Source organism: Ips typographus, linkage group LG2 (genome assembly GCF_016097725.1).
Source record: "Ips typographus isolate SLU linkage group LG2, UJ_Ityp_2.0, whole genome shotgun sequence".
Classification (NCBI taxonomy): Eukaryota; Metazoa; Arthropoda; class Insecta; order Coleoptera; family Curculionidae; genus Ips; species Ips typographus.
Window position 1 is genome coordinate 18,657,800 of NC_138423.1, and position 26,527 is coordinate 18,684,326.

The following is a 26,527-nucleotide window of genomic DNA, read 5'->3' on the forward strand; positions in this document are numbered from 1 at the left end:
CGTTTCAAAACCTTGCTGATCTTTGAAGAAGCGTCTATAGCTTGCCGGAACGTTGTAGAGCTTTTTGCAACGTTCAAAAGTTTTCCAGATCTTTGCAGAAGCTTCTAGAACTAGTCAGAACATTCTAGAACTTTCTGCAACATTTAAAAGCCTTCTAGAACTTTTATGAAGCTTCTAAAACTAGTTAGGACGTTCTAGAGCTCTTTGGCAACGTTCCAAAACCTTTCAGATCTTTGAAGAAGCGTCTATAGCTTGCCGGAACGTTGTAGAGCTTTTTGCAACGTACAAAAGTTTTCCAGATCTTTGCAGAAGCTTCTAAGACTGGTCAGAACATTCTAGAACCTTCTGCAACATTTTAAAGCCTTCTACAACTTTGATGAAGCTTCTAAAACTAGTTAGGACATCCTAGAGCCTTTGGCAACTTTTCCAAACTTTTCAAACCTTTGCAAAAATTTTATAGAACTTGTCTGTCAAAATGTTGTAGAGTGGTTCCAAATCATTCCAGTCCTTTGAAGAAGCATCTATAGCTTGCCAGAACGTTCTAGAGCTTTTTTGCATGGTTCAAAAGTTTTCCAGACGTTTGCAGAAACTTCTAGAACTGGTCAGAACATTCTAGGGCCTTCTGCATCATTTCAAAGCCTTCTAGAGCTTTGATGAAGCTACTAAAACTAGTTAGAACATTCTAGAGCCTTTGACAACGTTCCCAAACTTTCCAGACTTTTGCCGAAGTTTATAGAACTAGTCAAAATGTTATAGAGCCTTTAGCACCGTTCCAAAACCCTCCAGGTCTTTACAGAAGCTTCTAGAACTTGTCAGAAAATTCTAGAGCCTTCTGCAACATTTCAAAGCCTTCTAGAACTTTGTTGAAGCTTCTAAAACTATTTAGGACGTTCTAGAGCCCTTTGGCAACGTTTCCAAACTTTCCAGATTTTTGCGGAAGTTTATAGAACTTGTCAAAAGGTTATAGTGCCTTCGGCAACGTTTCAAAACCTTCCAGATCTTTGAATAAGCATCTATAGCTTGCCAGAACGTTCTAGAGCTTTTTTGCAAGGTTTAAAAGTTTTCCAGACCTTTGCAAATGCTTCTAGAACTATTCAGGACGTTCTAGAGCCTTTGGCAACGTTCCAAACCTTTCATATTTTTGATAAAACTTCTAGAACTAGCCGAACGTTTTTGTAAATGATACTGACCACAAGGCTCGATTAAAAGGATATTTTGAAACACTCAAAAAAAGTTTGCGCAAAACAGCGATAGACCAAAATTTTATTTTTTGATTATACCTCAGGCACACCCTGTAAACTCGGATCAGTGGCAACTTTCAAAAAGATTATTTAAGTCATCAGAAAGAAACAAATAAATACCTTTCAATCCTTAAAGGGAATATTAAAAACAAGTCAATCAATTTGAAGAAACTGCCACTGTAAAATAAGCAAAAATTTCATTCTTTTCGAGGAGCAGTTTATTTGGATAAAAAATAACCATTTTTCCAAGGAACTTTCACCTAAAAGAATAATAAGTCAGCAATAACTATCGCTAACAGCCCAGGATAATGGTTTAGTTTCTTGTTGTATCCATAATCACAAACTTAATCATAAAACTAAATATTAATAATAAAGCAATTATCCTTTAACTGTGGCATATAATGTTGCATTTTCCGACACGAAAGAATAATTTCATATATACCGATAATTTGGAATGGCAGTCATTTTTCCTGCAAGCACGGCATAGAGTAAAAAATTTCTCACAAAAACGAATAAAATATTATGTGACATGAAAACCATTTGTAAGAAAAATTACGTGAACTCCCCATATGTCGCTTGGAACTCTTATAAATCACGAGATGATAAGCGGAAAATCCAAGTTTAAGGTCCTTTTATTAAGTTTCGTGCAATCTCCTGTTTTTGGTGACGGTTCTCTGAGCAGCTCAGGGGAACTGTATGTAAAATATGAACTTTTATTCGAATGTATCTAAAAGTAGCAAATAGTGAACCTTTTCCTTACATTTTGGTTAAATAGATACATATTTCTACCTTCACTTCACCAGGAATTATATGATTCATTGAAGTCATTATAAATGTGATATCATAATCACCTTATAATCCAGCCGAAAAGTCACGGAATTCCTAATCTAAAGTAGCCTTGTTTAATGGAATTATACAATTTACTACACGACATTTAGCTGTATCGAGTTTTTCACAAAATTAAAAAGCCCCGCAAAACGTGCATAACTCATGGTGGTAGACCTGTTTATTATTTGTGTTAAGATAAGGACTAAGATAGGGGCTGATTTACGTCATTCCAGGGGGATTGGCAACAGTCGTTAGCACGCGAACTCAGTTGCCAATAACAGGCAGTTAATACATGCCACCATATGAAAACACATCTAAACGAAGAACAAAAAATTGCACATGTTTTACTAGTTACAGCCTCGTTCAATTTCATACTCACGATATTGCAGGAAAGGGTAAAAAAAGTTTAAATTGTTCCTCGACTGGAGCGGACTATTATTATTTCAAAACAAAGATGGCTAAAAAGGATTGGGCGAGAACGAGCAAAGAAAAAAAAACAGCTCGGATATAAAATGTCGTCATTGGTTAATGAAACTTGGGAAATTTCTACCCTCGTAAAAACGGGAAATTAAAGTCTCCATTAATTACCAAGGGCTTCCGTCAGGTTTTCAGAGTTGATTTTAATTATTTAACGTCTCGATCCTCCCGAAAATGGAAGCTTCATTTATCATTCGGTTTTAATCCAAAACATCTTTCAGATTTTTACGCAAAAATTTATGAAAGTTTTTGTGTATTTTGTTGAATATGTCATGAAAGACGCATAATTTGATGTACACGTAGCAAACTTTATTAGTTTTACTAAAAAGTATGGAAAAACACATACTTAGATTGCTCAGTAAGGTTTGGAGAATATAAGGGTCTCATCATCAGAGAACGCAGAAAAACACAACTAAACCCAAATATTGTACTTTTTTAAATTATTATTACAGATAGAGAATTTCTGTTGTCAGAAACATTTGTGGTGGTGGAATTGACAATTCTTCAAAAGCACAGACAATCCTCAAGCTTATGGAACAAATATTGTTCCTCTGGAGCAATTGCAAATAATCTAGGAATTCTGAACTTCGTTGCAATATTTTCTTCCGAGGCTGGTTTCAGAAATGCAATAAGTTTCGCAAACTTATTACTAATGTCAATGGCATTATTATAAACAATTATTGTCTACTTCAACACGGAATCAATAGAGAGAGGAGAGAGACAAATAAACCAAAACAGCACTTTCACATATGCAAATTGCACCATTTAACAAAATCTTGGTGTAACTTCGTACAATTTTCGTGACTTTCTGAATTTTACACCAATTTCTTTGAAATTGTTAGGTACTTTTTATATTGTCACGTTTAGGAAAGGATTAAATAGAAGAAACGATGGAACCACTAAGTGGACCCTTTATTAGCCCTTATAAAATGGAAGAGATGCTCAGAAGACTCTAGGTATGGGTTAGAGCGCTTAGGTGAGAGAGATAAATGAACCTCTAGATACCGTATAATAAGCCCTCTTGGTTCTGAGAAAGAAGGAGAGTTACACAAGGACGCTACCCAATACACATACATACTTATCTTAACTATTGCCTTAGCAACGATAAATTGATTTGATTGAAGCTAATATACCCTTAAAAGCCAAAAAAAAAGAAATAAAATGGTTTCAACTTAAGGCCTTAGTATCTTAATGTCCAACAGGGCTATTATTTCATCAATAATGACACCTATTAAGGTCAGAAGACATCATAAACAAAGCACTTTCGGAGCTAGATATGGGTATCAAAATAAACGACATCTCAATGAACAACTTGAGATATGCCGATGACACGGTTGTAATTGCAGAAACTCCAGAAGATCTTCAGATACTAATTAATAGAATAGTAGAATGCAGTGAGGAATACGGACTATTACTTAACGTCAGCAAAACAAAAAATAATTACCTGGGAACTGTTATCAACGAAAATAACTATAGCTCTGAAGAAATCAGGATCAGAGTGGAGAAAGCTAGAAGGTGTTTTGCAGACGAGATCTAAGATTTAAGCTTAAAATTCGCCTTGTTCGATGTTACTTGCTGTCGATTCTTTTCTACGGAATGGAAGCGTGGAAAAGATTGATACCAAAAGGATAGAAGCACTTGAATTGTGGATGTACCGTAGAACACTGAGAATAACATGGACAGAGAGAGTAACAAATGTGGAGGTTTTGCGAAGAATGCGGAAAGAGAAAGAATTGATACTTACTTTAAGAAGCGCAAATTACAATACTTGGGACACGTTATGAGGGGGGATAAATACCAGTTACTACAACTTATTGTCCAGGGAAAAATAATGGGCAAAAGATCCATAGGAAGAAGAAGGAATTCATGGCTGAATAACTTAAGAGAATGGTATAATTGCAACAACTGCCAACTGTTTATATCTGCAGTATCGAAAATACGCATAGCCTTGATGATAGCCAAACTTCGGAACGAAGACCGCACCTAAAGAAGAAGAAGGTCAGTTATCCAAGAAATAATGCCCTAGGGCACCTATCGACCTCATGCATTATTGTCCTTATAATGCCCTTGGTATCTTAATTACTATAAAAGACCACTATTAAATTATAATTCTATTAGCAGAATAACTCCGAAATCAACATATTTTCTAAGTGTACATTACACCCACTTTTTTCATCTTTCCCCTGGATACTTAAAGTGTGAATTACCACTCATTATATCCGAGAACAATTATCTTTAAACTCTAAAACTGTTTTGTCGTTAGCATGGCCTTCCTACAATTACTTGGAACGGAAGTTATTCCCAACAGAGTCCTATTTCAAGAGCAACACCAAAATTACCTACCCGAAAGCGTATAACAGCAAATTTGCGAGGCCGGGAATTTCTCTTCGGCTAAGTAATCCTTGGTCCATTAATAACTTTTGGTCAGAATCTCCTAAATCGATTCTGGATGAAACATAACTTGGAAACTTTTGGGTTTAGCCAAGTTAGACTACTTAGACCATACCCAAACGGCGGAAGGGCCTAAATTACGATTATCCATCCTTATAAAGTTCGGTTTGTGGGGCCGTTTTCGAATAATTGGTTTTTGATACTGTCCATTTTTGGAACAGTAAGCCTTCCAAATTCATGCACTAAAATATCACCGTGTCCGAGTAAAACCCATCTAAAAAAAATCGATTAATCTCGATCGTCCCCTTGCCCTATACAAGTAAAAGCCTATTTCGAGTTAACAATCAATCTAACTTTCCTGATGCTCCCTCAGTAAAAGGTCTGATTTATTCAGTTGATATATCACGAATAGCTCCCTAATTCACTCAATTTTAAGTTCTTTTGTGCCTTAAGAAACTTTCTATAGCAACGAAAATGTACAGCTTTACGTTCTTAAGACACTTTGCCAGCGAGCATTAAAAGTTTTTGATGAGGTTAATTTAAAGTTATAGCTGATTGATGATTTATTTATGATTGTCATTAAGGGATTGAATAGTCTCTATAAAGTGTATACATTTCAGTTGTAAGGTTTAGAGAAGTTTTACTTGATCCTGAATTGGAGGAAAATTGAATTGACATGTCTCTAAAGGCAAATAATATGTTTAAATTGTTGAAAACAGTACGTTTTTACATTTCTTAATTCGTTAAATTGATTAATTAATTACAAATGAAAACAAGTTCTTCAAAGTTTTTTTTATTCCTGACAAGGCATAAACGAATTTATCAGCAAGTTTAAACGCAAACCAAACGAGTCAAATTGACGAATTTTGGTCTTGAAAGTTTTGTGTGACGTCACGAGGCACGTTTCAGTGATTATTAAGTCTCCCTTTGCTTGCTTCTCAATTATTATTGAACGGAATAGTTTGTCCATACTAAATGGTATCAAAGTGTACAAGTTCCACCAAGTCCACACCAGAAAACATAAAATAAAATCGTGAGCATTAAAGCCTTTAAACAAAGACAAGTTTTTTAGATAAAATATGTAAGTAGTTCACATTTTTAGACTATATTTTTAGGTTTTTAGGATCTTTATAGGTGTAAGCAGGTTTCGTTGGTATTTAGAGGCGTGTCTGCCCAATTTTTTTAAGGTACTTGTCAGAAAATGTCAATTTTCAGAAGGTTTTCGATAGTATTTGAAAGCCATTGGCTATTATAAACGATTTCTCTAATGGTTGGGACATTTGTAGAGGCTTCTGGCCTTTTAAATGATTTTTAGAAGGTTTAAGACAATTCTAGAGTCGTCAATTTTTAGAAGATTTTTTATAGTATTTAGAGGCTCCTGGTCATTTTAAAACAATTTGTTAGGGCTTTAGGACAATTGAAAAGATCTCTGACAAGGTTTAGGTTTTCAATAGTATTTAGAGGCCTCTGGCCATTACAAACGATTTTTCTAAGGGCTGGGACATTTGTAGAGACTGCTGGCCATTTTAAACTTCTCTACGGTTTTAGGACTATTAAAGAAGTTTTTGACAAGTTTTAGGAACTTTCAATACTACTTAGAGGCGCGTTTGCCCATTATAAACGATTTTCAAAGGTTTAGGATACCTGTAGAGTCCTCTGACAATTTTTGGAACGTTTTCAATAATATTTAGAAACTTCTGCCCATTTTAAACAATTTTTCTATGGTTTAGGACTCTTGTAAAGGCTCTCTGGTCTCTTATGTTATTTTTAGTGAACGAAGTGTTTGTATGAAGTGTTTTGCATCCGTATCTTACAACTGGAAGTACATATTCATTGTATACCTTTTTCTTGAAGATTATAGGAATTTCGTTATTAAATACGTTCGTCAATTCTTCTTTGTATCTCTGGTATCTAGATTTTCACTTCGTGACCAAGGTATATTGTTTTCTAATTTTATTGTTCCACCAATGACAAAGTTTGTCATTATGTTTGTTTTATTTTGGTTTGTCTGCAATCCCACTTCTTTGGTTACATGTGGAAGTTTATTAAGCATTACTTCGGCTTTCTGTAGGTCATCAGCAATAAGACCAATATCGTCGGCAAATCGAAGGTTTCTGAGCATTTTTTCGTGGAGGTTTATCCCTGTTTTGCAATAGTTAAGTTTTTTAAAGGTGTATTTAAGAACTGTGAAGAGCTTTGGTGACATTGTGTCACTTTGTCTGACTCCTCTCTTTAATGGCAACTTATTGGGTTTTTCCATAGACTTTTGTATATGCCTATGATTTGGCAGTAGGACTGGGTTATATGGGCAAAACCTTATTAGCAACTTTAAAAGACAAAGAACAGTACCTTGGAGACTTCTTGGATACCAATTTCAAAATGGCCAAAGTTGTCAATGGATTCAGCACAAAACTAAGCTTTGTTTACAAACAAGACATCTAATATTTGTATATTTATTCAGGGAATCGACGTCATATTTTTAAATAAAATCCATGCATTTGTCTTAATAAAAAATTCCTTTTTTAAAGTAAGCAAAATACGTTGTTACGAAAGCTTGCAACTAGCGAGTTGACGTTATTTTCCAGAGTTCGTTTACCTAATATTTTATTAAGGGCCATAACTTCAATGCGAGACATATTTTTAAAAGCAGAGGAATATTAAAGGGGAATGCTTTCAAATTACCCGGACTGAAAATTTAATTTCAGAGAACCGTTTTAAAAATAGCCGGATATTTAAGGCTTCGAGGAAATTTTTAATCAAATACTTTGCATACTTTACATTTAATTTAGTGCTCATATATGAAAAGCTATTTTTCATCAGTATATTGTAATTTAACGGCTTTATTGTGTTTACATTATGTCTTATTTCATATTTATGACATAATCTAGGAATTATGATTGTGAAGAAAAATAATGTACGACTCGGCATTTGTAATTATTAACTCGTTACCAAAGGTTCGGTTAACGACACAGTGCAATATTTTTCCAACCCACATATATTTCCCAGTGGAGAAATGCGTGGCCAAGCCACTTAGTTTAAGTTAAATTTCCATTTTCAGCCTTTCATCTACCCGTTTTGTTTCACCAGCTTATGGAGTCACCTCACGCAGAGGTTTCACGATCGTTTACACAGATTTCCCAAACGCGCTCTTTTATTTGCACAAAAATTTATATAGCCACCCTTGTTTAGAGTTATTATTTATTTCTCCCGCATTTCAGCGACAAAATTACTAATAAGGTGTCGGTCAAAAATGTTCGCACAAGCTTTTCAAACTGCCACGTAAAATGTTCAAAGCCCTTGGATAATTATTCGAAATGAAACTTTTGCTTTGATTGTCTTTGTTGTTTCCCTGTAATGTATGTGTTCAGCTAACAAGGAAACTTCCCAGACGTCTATAAATTTTCGCAATTCACACGTGTATTCTAGCAGAAACGCTTAAACTGTTGCCTTTGTTATGTGTAGCAGTATAACTAAAATGAAACCGTTGGGGAAGCAATGGATAACACGTGTTTGATATTTTGTTTATTGTCTTATACTTTTTTGGAACTCAACTGAATGTTTGTTACTATTTTTGCGAATGGATTGTCAAACGTTGACCAGTATTACCTTTGCTTGAAAGAAGAAGTTCACTCAGCAAAAAATTTGAGTTTGTGGCGTAGTCAATAGGATTTTATAAATTAATTTATTAAATAATACAAGAACGAAATAAAACACTTTTTGGTAGAAAAATCTGCCAAATAATTCCATTCCAACTGGCAATCTTAACATTGCTTGTTTCATAGGAGACTTATCTGATCAGTCACTCTTTCAAAAATATTCTCAATATTACTTTCTTAGCAACAAATTAAACTGAAATTAATATAAATGGATTTGCCCGCCGGTCCTCGAAAAACGCCATTATCTTTCGTTAATGATCACTTTCAGACTTAAATTTAATCACGTCAGGTATGTGATTGATGGCGACGAGCCGTCTCTCGATTTGATTTATCGAGAGGTATTTTGCAGATTTCTTGCAACTTGGAGAAAAAATGGTGACACCGTTAATAATTATATCTTTGGGTTTATCGACTTTTGCTGCTTGTAGCAGGGAAACAGCGATTCATTAATCAACTGAAAATATTGTATATGTAGGTCTAAAGGCGTGTAAGTTCTAAATGTCAAAATGTTACAGAGTGATATGCAAATTTTGTAGTAGTAAAAAAAAATGGTTTATCCAATTTAATATTACGATAAGATTTTTGTTTGCCCTGATGAAGCAAAAATAAACTTTGCAAAACGTTGGCTTTAGTGTGAAGTTTGATTTCCAAATATTGATAATCCATCTCACGAAACCTAACATCAACCCTTCATCAGAGGGTTGTAAATCACAAAACCTTAATGGCTAAAAACATCTAAGAAGGAAAAGAAGTGTTTGATCTTATGGAAGAAAGGAAAAATAACAAAGATGAGTACAGAGCACTAAGTAGAGAAGAATTAAGAAAGTAAAAGAAGAATATCCAGCAGCTCAATGTGAGGAAATAGAAAAGCTAGAAAAGAAATTTGACCGCTTTCACATGCACAAAAAGATAAAACAAATGGCTGGATGTAACAGAGTCAAAACAGCTCAAGGATACAAATAACGTGGGAGACAAACTTAAAAGGCGGAAAGAGTGCCCATCTGACCTGTCCGATAATGAAAAACCTTCAAAAACATGAAAATCAGAAATAGTATACGCCTTGGAAACTATGAAACTTGGTAAAGCTGCTGGTCCTGATCAGATATTCAGAGAGCTTGTCAAACTCTTTGATGATATTGTAATTGATATTCTTCTGGACCTCTTTAAGCGCATTTATGATAAAGTGGAAATTCCTAAACAATGGCTCTCATCCACTTTTGTCCTCATACCCAAGAGAATGCTCAGATTATTGAACCAATCCAGTGAGCCACATGTTCACAAAAAAATGTAATCATGAAAAAGTTTTACAGAAGACTAGAGGAAGATATATGCAACACACAATTTGTTCACAACGTTCTCTTCCAACGCTCTCTCAATATAAACCAAGTGGTTTATGCATATCACATCGATTTCGATAAGGTGAAACATGACAAACTACATTGTCAACAGAAACATTGATTTTGACGATGTTAGAACAATTATTAGTAATCTATACTGGGGCTAAAAAGCTTATAATGCATTGATAAAACCCCAACAGAAGAAATGGAGGTTAATCGTGGTGTGAGACAATGTTGCATTTTATCACCGCTTCTAGCCGTAGAAGATGAGTTAGTGAGAATAGTTATAAATGGTTGTAAAAAAACGCTGGGCATGGTTACAGAACTAACAAAGGAGAAATAACAATACTGTGCTACGCGGATGACGCAGTAATGATATCAGAAAACGAAGATGAGCTGCAGAGACTAAGTAGATGAGGAATGAAGAAGGAGTGATGAAGTCATCAATTCTACCTGACAGCGAAACGCTACAATATGTCGATTGCGATAAACAAAACAGAATCCCTAGTTGTAGCACAAGAACCTAGAAGATGCAAAGTAGCTGTTAACGACGAAATAGTAGAACAGGTGATATCATTCAGATACTTAGGGGTAGAAATACAGGAGATTCGAGGTAAAGAATCAAATAGATAAGGTCTCTAGAATAGCCGGATGTTTGAAAGACATTATATGGAAAAACCAGTTAATAAAAATAGAAGCAAAGACCAGAATATATAAATCATGCGTAAGGCCAATAATCACATATGCCGCAGAAACCACGGCAGACACCAGCAGAACCAAGAGCATAACCTGAACGGCAGAGATGAGATCTGCGACATACAGGACATTGTAAGAATGATGAAACAGAGACGGCGAGAATTGAATCAACACATCCTCAGAATGGAAGACAATAGAATTGCTAAAATTGCGAAAGACGGAAAACCACACTCTAGAAGACCGCCAGGTAAACCACCAAAGAGGTGGAGGGATAGCTGGATGTCGACGTCGCAAGGAACTCCTTAAAGCTGGAAAAACAGACTGAAAGCCTATTTCAAGAAGAAGAAGTTATAAATGGAGGAGTAATTAATAATATGAGGTATGCTGATGACACCTACTTGTTAACGCTTGTTGAGCAAGTTTAAAAACACACCATACTTTTTACGAAAATTAAACGACGGATGTAATGAGTATGGACTAAAAATTAACTTTAAGAAAACCAAGGTAATGGTTACAAAATTCCCACAAGATCTAAACCATGCGAACCTGACGGAGGCAAACACTACGATAGAGTTCATAGAGTAGAGAGTAGAACAGTCGAGTGACCAAACAAGAGATATAAGAACGAGGATAGAGATAGCCAGATCAACATTTGTAAAAATTATTTACGATTTGGGATATTAACACCATAAAGAAGGAAGATTCAATATAATGACACACTTCTCTAATTGATAGTCCAAGGAAAGATTAGTGAAAAGTGGGGTATTGACAGACGACTGTGTCTTTTCACTATAAAAAGAAAATTTTTTTTTCAAATGGGATTTAAATATTCTAGTCTATATTTCAACACATATTTTTTGTGTGCTTTTAAAATGTAGAGTAATACAAAACATAAGCAATTAAAACAAAATTGTGACAAATTTATAACTTGATCGGATTATATTCTAAAATAAATCGTAAATAATTGCCAATAGATCTAGATTACTGTGAAAATTTTAATTAATTATTAAATGTATCATTAATTTGACTCTAAATTAATTATAAAAGCAAAGTGCATTTATTGGATTAATTAACTTTGACTCAAAATATATTTCCATTTGCTCGTTACAGAGATTTATAAACGTTGCCAATGGCGAATCGGAAACAAATTTTAATTATTTATTATTCGTTATCCGTTTGTTATCAAAATCGTGCGTGGGACTCTCTAGAGTAAAACGGGAGATTACAAAAATATAATTGAGTATAAAACCATTTTACTCGTATATTTTACATGTAAACTAAATTTATAGTCAAGTTTCAAAACAAGTAAAAAGTTTTATTAAAACTAATTTTCTTTTTAATAGGAATTTATTTGGAACTCTTGCATTTTTCCAAAAATCTTCTATCATACTTGAATGGTAAATTCGTTCAGTGTTCTAAACGATAGAAAGTTGTACATGGTGATTTTTTTAGAAGACGAATTTGTGATAAGTCATTGATCGTCTTCAAACCGACATAATGGTATCCTTGTCCTGTTTAATTTAGCATCTCTATGGTTGTCATCCCACTCTGCTTTTTAAAGTTGTGTAATTGCTCCTATTTTAAGTGGTATCTGTATTATATTTTGCCAATAAAATTAGTTTTTAATGTTTATAAATATAGATAAAACAATTGTTTTTTTTTACGGTTTTGTGATGCCAATGAAAGTCTGAATGGAAACTAGATCTTCTACCTTAAATGAAGGTAGAAGATCTAAGAATGAGACTATAAGCAGAAATTACAGAGATGTAAGAAAGCAAACCCGAAGAAATCACCATTTTAGACTATTATGTCTTTTTCTTATTCGAAAAATATTATATTGCTGAGATACTTCATGTATTTTTTGATAATGACTTTAAAATAATTGTAACTTGGTTTGTCATGGTTTTAGTTTATCTCTTCACACCGTTATTACAACTTGTCTCAATATTCAAACATAATTTTGTACCAAAAGAGTCGAAAAATTCCATTTGTCATGAAAGTAATGGGGCGGGATGTGTTCGCAATCCCGGTCGACTTAAGTGTTTACGAACACGTCATAAAGAACGCCGTATATTTTATGAGTCTCTCTGCTGATTTATATTGAGAGCATATTTTCGCAAAGTGACAAATTTACTAATATTCTGTAACATGATAAATAAAATGGAAGAAGATTTTACACAACCACGAGACTTAAAAAATGTTCAACTTGAGGTGCAAAAATTTCAGTTATAAATTGAGCAAAAGATTATCTGTACAATCAAGCAAATAATATATTACCTTAATGTCAAGAGAGTATTTCGACACAATCCTTACCGAACGGTTACTAACATTTCCTTTAAGCAAGACAAGTTGAGAGCTCATTTCAGTCTGCAAATTGTTTGATACATGAACGTGACCGTATACCTAAGGTGCATTTTCTGCTAACAAGCATTATGAGACGCCATTATATTTCTAAAGCTCTCCTGGTAGTACGTGTAACGTCTAATTATTACAGAGGTAGAGACTGTCAGCATTGTAAACAAGCGATTTTAGAGTTCCAGATTGTACGAACATGTAAGGATTAATAATTGGGGTATGACTGACCAATAACACAAAGATGAAACTAGAAACTGGTAAAGAGTTAATTACATCATGTTTCTCATTTAAGTCCAGGAATTGTTGACACTGTTTACTAAAAGTTTACAAATTGGGGATATTTTTAAACAAGCATTATATTGCAAGGTTTGTTCTCGGAGTCTGCACAACAGAGAAAGTAACTTATACTTATCGTTACCAGTCCTCCACAGTAACGAGAATTTACATCACCAGTTTCTGCAATAAGCCACCTTTATAGTGTGACGAAAATGAGCCCTAACTGGAGCACTTTGTTGCAGGATTAAGCCTCGCAAACTACAAAGCGCCCCTCTCAATATTTAATTTTGCGTTTAAGTGGATAACGCCATTCTCATTTAAGACGCCTGCGAAGCTCAGACTTTGAAAATGCAGGTATTAGGCTTTAATTCATTATTAATTATTCTGTAATATGACAGTTAAGTCTTTCTACTCCAACGAGTTTAAAGCAATATCGACTTGATAAAATCTCAGTGATTAAATAATACGTATATTGGATTACTATAGTCAAACTTCGTTAAACCTGATCTGAACTTTTATAGCAACCTTAAGTAATGCACTTTATTTATAATTATAATATTTTCTTTCATAAAATACAAAAAGGTTTAGAAAGTAGGCCGGTGTTAAATTATACAAATTTAGTGATAAATGGTCGTAGGTAAAGTATATTAATAATAAATGTTTACACTTGTGATATAAAGTAATTACCTACACACTTATAGAATTGCTATACGATTATCTGTTTACAGCATTTGCTTGACATTTTGCAAGTACATACATTCAAGCAAATGCTTGTTTTTATTCAATTAGCCAACTATTCTAAAATATTCTAAAATCTTTAACTATATTGTTCTTAAGAATTGTTTGAATATCTTCTTTGCTTTGAATTTATATTTATTTATTTAACGTAAAATTGATGAATTTTCCGAAGATACACAAATATAACTACTACTAATGTCTCCCTTTCAACTTGGAGTTAATTGGAATAACTGTAAATTTAAATGACAGATATTATTTATGTATGAAAGATTACAGTCACTCACGATAATATTATTCATTACTTGGAATATAGGAATATTCTACTTATTGTGCTGACAAATCGGGCAAACTGAAAACCCTCGCAGCACGACTGTCTCCTAACTAAAAGATTTATAGCTAAAATATGTTCTATAACAAATACAAAAATTCGCGATGGCGTACATTGAATAATATATCCTGGAGTTCGAACTCCAATATGTGTTTATGTCGGAAGGATATTATTTATTGATGCCATAATGCATTTCCATCACATGATAAATGACACGCAAATATCGCTCCTATATACAGGCTAAATGCATGGGCGGAGCTTGAAAAATCGTAGACACTTTATTAGTCTGTGTTTACTTGAAACAAGGAAAATGATGTGCAATTAACCAGGTAAACGTTTGACTTAGTTTTGAAATAAGATATCTATATTTACAGGTTGTCTCTTAAAAGACACTAAAGCTTGAGAAGCTATCTTCAGCGATGACTACAGATTCTGTGAAGATGAGGAACAACCTGCAGCAAAAGTTTCTCTACAGCCGACTTAGCTGATGATTATTACCACTAAATCTACAAACTACAACAGTGTCTAAATTCATATTTTACGGTGCTAGTGAATAGGAAAATTTAATGCTTGTATGCTGTATCATAATAACTCTAAAACATACTCTAACCTAACCTATCCTAAACTAATTATTATCGAGAATTTATGAAGAACATATTACCTTACTTATTTTATTAAATGTTCATATCGAAAGCAATTTTGAATTTGACAGTATCTAAACGGTCAGTAAATTCCTGTTGAACTCTCTGGAGAATATCTGGTGAGATGTTGTTGCGCTCGACTTTTATCCTGTTTTTCAGGTCTTCAATGTTTTCGGGCTTAATTTTGTGTAGTTATACTACGTTTTCAAGATGTATCCAAAACAAATCTAACGAAATGAGGTCTGGAGACCTCGGCGGTCACTCATTTGACACTTTAAAATAACGTTTTCTGAATAATCAAACTCGTTTTTTATTTTCTCTTTTGAATCTAATAGTCCACATGTGTGAAATTTGCATACATCACAGCACAACGAATAGTGTTTGTGATTGGTCAAAAAACATATCACATTAACTTGCTTTGGTTTTCTAACCAATCACAAGCTACCAGCAGTGCTCTGATCTTCGAACTGCACATGTGAAAAAGCTGCTTTTTTTGATCAATCACAAACTACCCACTGTGCGGTGATTTACGCAAATACTGCACATGTGCACTTGTCTTATATTGTTGTTACAAAAGTTATCAGTTTGAGACGAAATATACACTGCAAAGTAAAAGTTTAAAGCCTTGTATATTGTATGTACCTTGTCTGCTGATTAACATTAATTGCTCTAGTGGATTAAAGTCCAAATAGAAATATGGGTAGGTACTTATATTTTGTTGAATTTTAGTACATATCCAAGTATCATAATCCGTATTGTTAAATTTCACAAATAAAACTTATTACAATATTGCTGTGTAATACAGGCCACTAAACTAAACTAACATTTACAACACCATTTAAATTAAATGCTCAAATTGCATTTGAATTTCATGAAAACAATTTTTCGAGTATTATAGATTCGTTTTTTGTCTCCAAAACTTCTTAAAAATTTGCATAAACGCTAAAATTTACAAACAACTCAAGTGAGTAAACTGAAAGTGATTTATTTCTTGCTGTAACAGTCGTTTAAGCTCTTCAGGTCTCTTTTTGTCCTCATTGCTAACAAGACAAGTGAAAACTCTCTCCGCAAAACCGAAATGGAAATTGCATGGATTTAGGAACAGAAAAACAGTTAGTTTGCAAGATAAAACCTTTGGAGTGGTTCACTTTTGACAGAGATTGATGTAGCTTAAAATGCAACTTAACTAAGTTGGAAACTAGACATTAGAACTTGCAAATTAGGGTGATATAAATCGCTGAACTGATATGTTAACAAAATTTTCAGATTATCCTGCCGTTCAGTGTTCAGCATGAGTTAAATTGCAGTCTGTAAAAGTCATTAACTACTGTTCTTTCACCAAAAAAAAAGTATTTTTTTTGTGTAATTGTTAACGAAATGCAAATTGTATTCAAATTGCTCCAATTGAGCATTGAAATCCAGCAATGAATGGTAATTGCAGCAGCGGAATTTTTAAAACCCATTGAAAATTGATCAATGATCAATGCTGCATTTTACCGGTTTAGAGTGTTATTTTAAAAGCAACGCCGGCCATAGCAAACAGTATGCAACCAACCATTGTAACGTTTTACTAAAAGGCAATAAATTACCAGATTTCTTTCGCATGGATTATTCAAAGCCACAATGCTCTCCATCGATAAATTAACAGCAGAACAACTAAACCGGAGACATGAAAGCCCAACTTGTGTCCGACTCGTTACACATACCGTGCGACAAGCTTAAAATTAGCGAAACACCAGACAAAAACAAGACAACAAAAGTACGCAAACACAAAACAAGAGCCACTCGGGTCGCGCACTGGCAAATTAAATTTATATTTTACGACACCGGACACAAAGACCCTTTTAATGTATTCGAAATATATTTCTGCAGCCCATGAAACATCGTTAAACACTGCTGATATAGGAGACATTCTGAAAACCCCACGGATATTAAGGTGTATAATGCAAAGTAGTGACCAGCAGCAAGTGTCAGTATTCGACAAAATATTGTCAATTTACAAAAATATTTAAGTCATCCCAAAATGGCATTCTCAACATTAAATAGCGACAAACACATCGGACGTCGTGGTTTGGAAAGTTCAAAAGGTATCAAGATTAATATAAGAACCTTTATCAAGCTGGGTATAACCTCACAAGAAAACTTCCAAGAACACCATAAGGGCTTGCACAGTGGGTTTATAGGTTTAGTAGTTTACAAGTTTTCGTAACTTGGTATAGGTAACCCATAACATGTCAATTATGCAGTGATGCCTTTTCTTTTTCCTGGTACGAAACAAGAGTATGTGCTTTAGTGCTGAGTATTGGACCACATTTGTTTATTTTATCAGTTTATCCCTTTTTCCAGGCTGGAAATTCCAACCACTCAATTGTTCCAAATAAAACTTTTTCCTGCAAAGGTCTTCAAACTATAGTACGTAATGTTTCTATCAAGACTTACAACAAATGGCAAAAAAGTCTCTAGTAATTGTTTCAGTGATAAACTTGGTGTTCCTAAAAGAAGCATTTTTCAAACAGTTTCTTAAGCAAATTTTTGAACATAAAAGACATTATAATGTTTTAGTACAAAAACCACTGAGACTCTGTCGCATTTATTATTTGACCTATATTTTTTTAACAATACTGACATTTACAAGAAAAAAATAACGGAACAAAAAGCACGGCAATTCCCTGCGCAAGTAAATTTTCATCCATGTCATCCCATAAGCATCTCTAATTTAGCTGGCCGCACGAGATTTCTGGCCCAATTAGGGAACGTGCTTAAAAGAAACTTGGGACTCGTTTTTTTCTCGTTTTGCTCCTTTCACCATCGCATTACCGAAGCACCTACCCCACTAAAGCACCAGACTTTTCAAAAAGGGTTTCTAATTAGCAAATTGCAAAAATGGGTTTTAAAAGTGGCGTAAACTCCACGCAAAGTTAAACTGCAACATATTTTCTATTCGCAGTCGCGTTTTAAAACTTTGCTAATAATTCTCTGCTAGGTGTAATGTTTGAAACCAACTTTTGTCTCATGTTATCTAATTTTAAAGCATGAAACTACGAGATTTTTAGTTTAACGGAATGGTTCAGATGCGTTGTTAAGCCCCTACGAAAAGAAAGACCAGTCAAAATAGCATTGAAATACTCATGGAAAATCTTTCCGCCTGTCCTGGCAATTTTCCTCACTGTTGCCAAACTAAGTGGTTTTCTCTTATGCAGGTGAACTAAATCAGGACCTAAATGGCTTCTCTGTTTGTGATTTTATTCCGTTGTGCAAAGTTCAGAACAGACATTTGTGTTTTACCTTATGTGGTCCTCAAAAGTTTTTTTGGAACAAAAATAAAATCATCCAACTCACCAAACTAACAAATTGTTTTAATAAGCAATTGAGTTAATTGATAAGACTCTTCAATAAGGTTTTCAACAACACTAAAATGATCCTGGCCTTCATATAGCAGAAAATTGGATTGAAGGCTGCTGTCCTGTAATTTCTTATAATAGTCCCTACTTTGTGCTATAAACAGTGGCGATTCGTTTTCCACGGTAATTATGTAGAACTTGATGTGGGTAGGAACAGTCAACTCCATAAACTGGGGACTTACACTTTTGGCGTCTTCTTCCGAAAGTTTCAAAATTTCGTTCAGTGAACTGTTAGGTAGATATGTTGCATCGTACAGGCCGCAAACCAAAAATACTGCTTTGATTATGTTTTGCTCTTCACTTGATAAAGTTTTGATAAAATTGTTGAATAGAGCGGCAACTAGCTGAGCACCTACTGAATGTCCCATAATGTAAACCCCTCTAAAAATGTGTTTATGAGTTATGAACATCTTTTACGGACTTTGCTAACCTGGAATTGTTTCTCAAAGCATACGAGAGGCATCTTTTCACAGCCACTCCAATTTCAACCATTATCTCTTTGACCGTCACTTCGGGACACTGTTCATAGCCTATAGTTATCACTTTGATTCCATGTCGGTGTATACTTTTAGCCGTATAGGCCTGATTGCTATGTGTAATTTCCTTGACATGCCAGTAACCACCATGAATAAAAATTAAAATGGGAGAATCTGCAATACATGATTTTAAATAAGTAATTGGTTAGCTGGTAGTTAAACTCACCTTGAGGTAAATCAATCCCAATAATGTCAAATTTTTCACGATTAGTCAGTCCGTAAGGAACGTTGAATTCACATTTAATAAATTTCTTCACAATCTCCGTTTCTACAACATTCTGCACTAATAAATAGTGCTAACAATACAACATTAATCAAACCTCGTTCTGCACGTTCCACAGCAATAGTCAAGGCTTTGTCATGTGGTATTCGGTTTTGCCACAAGTGTGGAAAATAAGGTTTTTCACTGTCATTCATGATGCACAGTTTCTGCTTTAACACTCGAGCGGCTACTAAATAATTATTAAACAACGAAATGCATTAACATTTGATTTAAGAAGCTTGTCCTTGGTTTGCGGTGGGAAATTGTATTTAATTGATTCGTTGCGTAGTAATGTTGTTAATGAATTTGTTGTGGTTGTACGAAAGGTGTAACATCAAGACAATCAGTTCACAGAAATTGCTGTTGCAAACACTCTTCGAATCCAAATAGTAGAATTTGACAATATGACAACATTGGAAACACTCTTTAAACCAAAATAGTTAAATTTTTCAGTTTGGCACAAACACACTTCAAAAAAATTTGTTAAATTTGTCAGTTTGGAACATTGCAAATACTATTCGAACCAAAATAGTAGAATTTGTCAGATTGGCATCATTGCAAGCACATTTTAAACCCCTTTGTCAAATTTGTCAAATAGGCAACATTGCAAACAAATTTCGACTAAATTAGAAAAGTTTGTCAGTTCATCAACAATGCGAACACACTTCTAACCAAATAATTAAAATTTGTCAGTTTTGGCAACATTGCGACCACACTTCCAATTTATCAATTTGGTAACATTACAAACACACTTCAAACAAATTAGTCCAATTTGTGGGTTTGGTCATATTGCAAACAGTTTTCGAACCAAAATTGTAAAATTTGGCGTTTTGCAACATTGCAAAGACATTTTTGAACCAAATTAGCAACATTTTTCAGTTTTTCAAATTGCAAACACTCTTTGACCTAAATTGGTAGAATTTTTCAGTTTGACAACATTACAACTATGCTCCGACTTTGAAGATGGAATTTAACTAATTTTCCGAGTTCAAAATTTAGTTAAAATCGGAATTTAAATGAAAGAGTAAAATAAGATCATTACTAGTTAGTGCGGCATTGCCAAACTGCGAAACTTTCTAGAAACTGAGGAAAAGTCACTGAAGGGTCTTAACCTTGCTTTTTCTGAATTTTAAAGGTTAATTGTTTAAATTTTTATGTTTCTGAGACTTTTCCTACTAAAGGGATTTCTAAACGTGGAATGAGTTCAATTTTAAATTTTTTTGAAATAACCGTCTCTTTAAAATATTCAGGTTTAATTACTAAATTTTTCTTTTCTGCTATGAAAAACTAGATTTACGACAAAATGGTAGAGATGAAAATAGCAGCCATCCTCCAGTTCTTTTATGAAAAAATAACAGTCTTACTAGTACTACTACTACTTTTTTAGTATTTTTTATCTTCTTTCTAATGGCGTTTTAGTGAAATTTATAAGAGTTCAAATAAAAAAGTTACAAGCATTCAAAAATTGAAAATATGCCATTTTTGCAAAAAAATGCAATTTTGGAAATTTTTTATTTTGCTCCAGGAGGGTTCCAATGCACAGAAAAGGGCATATTTATACCAAAGGATCTTAAATTAGGTAAAATAAGTACAAAAAAACACATTAAAATTTTTAATTTTTCCCTAAACTTGAAGGAATGGGGAGTATTAGGGGTTTTTGTTACTACTTTTTGAAATTTAATATTTCGGTAACATGAAGAGCTAGAGAGGCCAGTGTTGGCTCAGTTTGTAGTATTTTTTATCTTCTTTCTAATGAAGTTTTAGTGACATTTATAAAAGTTCAAATAAAAAAGTTACAATCATTCAAAAATTGAAAAAATGCCATTTTTGCAAAAAGTGCAATTTTGGAAATTTTTTGTTTTGCTCCAGGAGGGTTCCCATGCAAAGCAAAGGGCATATTTATACCAAAGGATCTTAAATTAGGTAAAATAAGTACAAAAAACACATTAAAATTTTCAATTTTTCCAGAAACTTGAACGAATGGGGGGGTATTAGGGGTCTTTTTTTACTACTTTTTGAAATTCAATATCTCGGTAACATGAAGACCTAGAGAGGTCAGTTTTTGCTCGGTTTGTAGTATTTTTTATCTTCTTTCTAATGAAGTTTTAGTGACATTTATAAAAGTTCAAATAAAAAAGTTACAATCATTCAAAAATTGAAAAAATGCCATTTTTGCAAAAAGTGCAATTTTGGAAATTTTTTGTTTTGCTCCAGGAGGGTTCCCATGCAAAGCAAAGGGCATATTTATACCAAAGGATCTTAAATTAGGTAAAATAAGTACAAAAAACACATTAAAATTTTCAATTTTTCCAGAAACTTGAACGAATGGGGGGGTATTAGGGGTCTTTTTTTACTACTTTTTGAAATTCAATATCTCGGTAACATGAAGACCTAGAGAGGTCAGTTTTTGCTGCGATTTAGTGAAATTTATAAGAGTTCAAATAAAAAAGTTACAATCAATCAAAAATTGAAAAAATGCCATTTTTGCAAAAAGTGCAATTTTGGAAATTTTTCCAGGAGGGTTTCAATGCACAGAAAAGGGCATATTTATACGAAGTTATCTTGAATTATATGATGTAAGCGCAAAAGTGGCACTTTAAATTTTTCATTTTCCAAAAAAATTTAAAGAATGGGGGGTTATTAGGGGTCTTTTTTAAACAACATAACATAACATAGCATACATCACATAGCATAACATACCATAAGATAACAAAAACGTAACATAACAAAGGTGAGGGTAGGTTAGGACCTGACTTGTTTTATTTTCAGTACTTTTTGACGTAGTCAGTCAAAGTAAAGAGTGTGTGCAAAATTTGCAATTCTACCATTCAAATTTGGCATGTTCAAGATAAGAATTTGTGTATTGCGGGTTGCCTGTAACAAAAACAAGATGTATTCTTATTTTTTGGCCCACAAGAGAAAAATCACCAAGAATAAGATCATATGACAAATTAAATGTCAATCATGTCTTAATAGCTATTATTATAACCTCACATAACCCTAACCATTTTTTGTTTGCTGTAAACTGCTGGTGTTAGAAAGCAATTAATTTTTTTAAACTTACAATAACGAAATGCAAAAATAATAACTTTACTTTCGTTATTTTAGGAGGAAAATCTAATTTCACTTCACTATTCCCCTAGAGAATTACCACTCAGCTAAAGAGTGAAAATTAGAGTAAGTGACAGTGTAATTGTCAAACTAAGCTATTTTACCAACGTATCAATACAAATCACTAATAGAAAATAGTTTACAACTTTCATAATATGTTTATTTTAAATTTATAACATTTTCTATCATTTAATTAGCTGCGATGAACTTTTTATTGGTATAAAACTAGGCCCTTTCAAAAAAGCGAACAAACTAAAACAGAAAATAAACGCAACAAAGCGCAAAGCGAAATAAAATCCGCCAAATCCAGAATTGTAAGGAAAGAGCGCTCGGTAATTGGCCCGGGGATCCCCTGGTTGTACATTAAATTAGCGGAACTGGCTGACGTGCTGGAAAATTAATACGCGAATGTAAATTACGTCTGGCTGGTCGATTATTTCTGCTTTTCAAGCCCAAATTCAAACTGAATTAGTTACGACAGGGTTATACGCCTCTTAAAACTCGGATTTTGTAGTTGTTTTCATGAGTTCAGAGATGTAGCAGGTTAATTGCTGGCCTTTCTCTATTTCATGATGTTCACTTTTTATGTAACAGTGGATAAATTGAGTTTTCTAGTTTATGTAGTGTAATAAAACATTTAAAATTGTTGAAAGTTATTAAGTTATTCAACAAATACAGTCCAGTATTACACAAATTAAATTGTTTGACAACTTAGTACATTATTGTAAGGGTAATTAAAAAAGAGTAGCACTGTTGCATGTTATTATGCTGAATTGAAATAGTCTCCAAATCCAAATTGTTACTATCTTTTTTTTTAGAGGACCTGGCCCTAAATAATTAGAATGTGTACAGTGTGTCCATAAAGTATGGAACAAATTTGATTAAAATTCAGGCAATTATATTTCAGAAAAATGCTTGGACATTTTTTGAGAAAAAAATTAGATATACAGGGTGTCCTAAAATTGAGATACTGACATTTTCAAATAAGAACCTTCTTTTTTTGTTGCTTTTATGGATTCTACGTAAATTTCTGGGTATTTTTCATGTAACATATCTTATGTCGATATATTCAGCTTAAAAAAATAAAAAATGTTGAAAAAAAATTATTTGAAAAAAAACCGTACACATCGAGCTGGTGTTTGGTTTATTGTCGCAAAATTTGTTTTTTTCTAGATAATCCATTAGTATACAAGGTGTCCCAAATTTGAGCAAGAAAATAAACTTATAATTTCTTAAATGGGAAGACTCATTTTTTATTTGATGTTTAGAATCTACGTCAATGATGGAAAAATGTCTGTATCGTCCTCAACTCTTTTTGCTCTAGCAGTCTTGATTGGCCGCCCCCTCAAATCGAGCAGAAACTCTTGATTTGAGCAAAATTTTATCCAGAAAATCGTAAATAACTCGCTTATTTGAACCATCCTGTATATACGAGCCATATAACAAAAGAAAGCTAATGAATGGTGCTCTCACGTGACGTTAAGCGAACACGGCTAAGTTTCCTGGTTTGGCCGCTAGAGGGCGTCAAAGCTTTTTTGTAGTTTTTGCTAAATATCTCAGAAACGCTTCAAGTTAGAGGTCTAAATTTACCACAACCTTTAGGGCATGCAACTTTTACTTTTAATGCTCTTATTTGGTACCAGGCACCGTTTGTCCTTAAAAAATTAAAAACAAAAATTGTGACAAAAAAAAAAACAAACCTTTGAATTTATTTCGAGAAAAATTTTGAATTTTTAAAATAAACTTCCACTACCTAAATTCCTTCGGGTTAATGATACAAAAATTACGTAAAGTGTCATTTGTAAAAATGTAATTTTTTAAGGGTGTCACGCACTGAAAACCGTTAAAATTGACAGTTTTCAGGTCATCCCTAAAACCGCGACAGTTGGGGCAAAATGGATGTCAGGTTGATACAGGGTATCTCAGATTAGCGGCTGAGTAGAGGCTGTCCCAAAAAAGTGAAAAAAAATTGATAGTTTCCGGGAAATATCTCAAAAACTGTGTAAACAGCAAAAATGGTCAAAATTGTCAAAAAGCTTGGCTTTGACTCCCTCTAGCGGTGAAACTAACACACCAATGACCATTTTTTAATACATCATTGAAAAGCCTGTGGTCTGGACTCTATTTTACCTTTAGTGACCTTTTGTCGTAACTGTTCAAATAACTGAATTATTTTAAGTTGAAGCAAAAGTGGTTAAATCACTTGAAAGGTGTGTGAAGCTTGACTTTGACGCCCTCTAGCGACCAAACGGTGCGGCCGATTAACTTAAATGAGCATATTTTAGAGAGAGCTATCTTTTCACTTTAATTGCTTTTGGTCGTCAACTGTCAAATAAGCAAGTTATAGAAATTTTTTGGAAAAAGTGCACGAAAATTTTGCTCAAATTAGAAATTTAATTAATAATAATATTTTTTAATTTTATTTAATTTAATTTTTTAATTACTGTTTTTTATTATTATTGAACACTATTTTCAATAAAAAATTATATTTTTCAACCGTTATTTTCTCCAAAACAGCTGGATATGCTACATGAAAAATTACCAAAACTTTACGTAGAAACCATAATTGCAGACCAAAAAATTCTCATTTGAAAATGTCAACTCGAAGGTCATATCACAATTTTCGAACAGCTTGTACATCAATTTTTTTCATCAAAAAATGCGCGTTTCTGAAAAATAATTTCGTGATTTTGAGTCGAATTTATTCCATACTTTATGGACACACTGTATACATCTGCAATGCAAGAGAAAATTCTAAATAATTTGCAACATACACTATTGCACAAATTATTTGGTGGCTGTAATATACCGTCAAAATTACTAAACAAAGGCGGGTTGGATCAGGTTCGATATATGCACTTTCGCGTTAGCGCAACCACACAATGGGTAATTAAGGCTTATAATAGTCACTAATAATAGAATAATTATAATACAGATGTTTATCGTGCTCACGTAGAAGCTTTGCGACCTTTTGAAAAATATCATTAGTTCTCCATGCCTTCCAATAATGTATCCTATTGTTCAGTCGACTATGACAGATGTCCGGTGAACACGAATCATCTATCAATGGGAATTTATTAACAACTTTTTATCAAGCGCCTCTTTTGTTGTCAGATGTGCAATTGCCTAAGTCCTGTCTTCTATACACGAGTTTTATCTACTGTCAGACTGAGGTTTATTATAATTCTCTTCTCTACGTACTCAATCGTTCAATTCGTTTAGGGATATTTCATAATCTTGAACATACAGTGTGATACCATGTAAAATCTGAATTTTTTTACCAATTCTCCAGGTCGTTTTTACTAAGTCTGTTAAGTTGTTTTCTCGAAGAACGTATTCTTGTTTAGAGTACCTTAAGAGTGAGCTTAAATTAAGATTGACAATATATGGTTTTTTAAACCATTGTTTAATTTTCCTGCGAGTTTTAAGTTAAAAAAACAAATTCACTAAGGTTTCCATTCAAAAGTTCAAAAGATTTCCACAAATCTTTCTTTAAAAATTGAGTATAAAAACTATATTTTGTTACATTTAAGTTTATTATGTAGAACTTTAAAAACTAAGTTAACCTTTGTTTTCTGTTTTTCATAAAAATCGCTTTTTCGACGTTTTTGATAAAATTTGTGATTTGCGCTATATCTCAAAAATCAAACAAAAATTTGGCAAATGCTTTATAATTAGGCAATTGGACCACTATGTGTATTATGGAATGTTTTTCATTGGATTGTTGTTATTTGTAAAAATTAGTACAAATTAAACTCATGAGTAGAGTAGGGATTAAAAAGCACTAAAATCTGAAAAATAGCGCTTAAAAAGCAAAATTATTTTCCTCAAAAAATCATGAAAATCTGTAAAAAAGCACAAAACTCTTTCTTTTTTGTCAAAATGCTTTTGAAGGACGGAAGATTTTAGACTGTTTTTAAAACTTTCAAAAGGCTTTTGAACTACTTGAGATCATTTGGAAGGTTTTTCGACTGTTAAACAGCATATTGAAGGTTCTGGAATGTTTTAATAATAATATAATAATAATAATAATATGTTTATTTAGCAAATTGCTATACGGAATACAGAGATAAGTAAATATGTAAATAAGCAAAAATGTAAAAAAGTACAGTGTAAAATCAATTAAAAGCTAAAACTAAACACTTAAATATCTAAAATTGAAACAAAGTCACGACCTAACAAAATACAAAACTCAACAAAACCAGACAAACTGCCCAAAATCTATCAATAATTGCTGTAAAAATATCACAAAT

General features: G+C 33.3%; 1 protein-coding gene across 1 annotated transcript; it reads right to left on the bottom strand.

The window, feature by feature from the left end:
• Window positions 1–18,299: 18,299 nt before the first annotated feature.
• On the bottom strand, window positions 18,300–19,500 carry LOC145724989 (kynurenine formamidase-like). The gene is made up of 4 exons (XM_081973507.1): window positions 19,222–19,500; window positions 19,068–19,169; window positions 18,796–19,015; window positions 18,300–18,746 (listed from the first exon to the last, which is right to left on the bottom strand). Exons 1-4 carry the CDS (start codon window positions 19,316–19,318, stop codon window positions 18,308–18,310), a joined length of 858 nt encoding a protein of 285 aa, XP_081829633.1. The 5' UTR covers window positions 19,319–19,500; the 3' UTR covers window positions 18,300–18,307.
• Window positions 19,501–26,527: the final 7,027 nt, after the last annotated feature.

Coding starts and splice junctions, on each gene's coding strand:
- LOC145724989 (XM_081973507.1), bottom strand. CDS start 19,318: ATGAATGACAGTGAAAAACCTTATTTTCCACACTTGTGGCAAAACCGA. Junction 19,170..19,221: donor TGTGGAACGTGCAGAACGAG/GTTTGATTAATG, acceptor AGAATGTTGTAG/AAACGGAGATTGTGAAGAAA. Junction 19,016..19,067: donor TGGGATTGATTTACCTCAAG/GTGAGTTTAACT, acceptor CATGTATTGCAG/ATTCTCCCATTTTAATTTTT.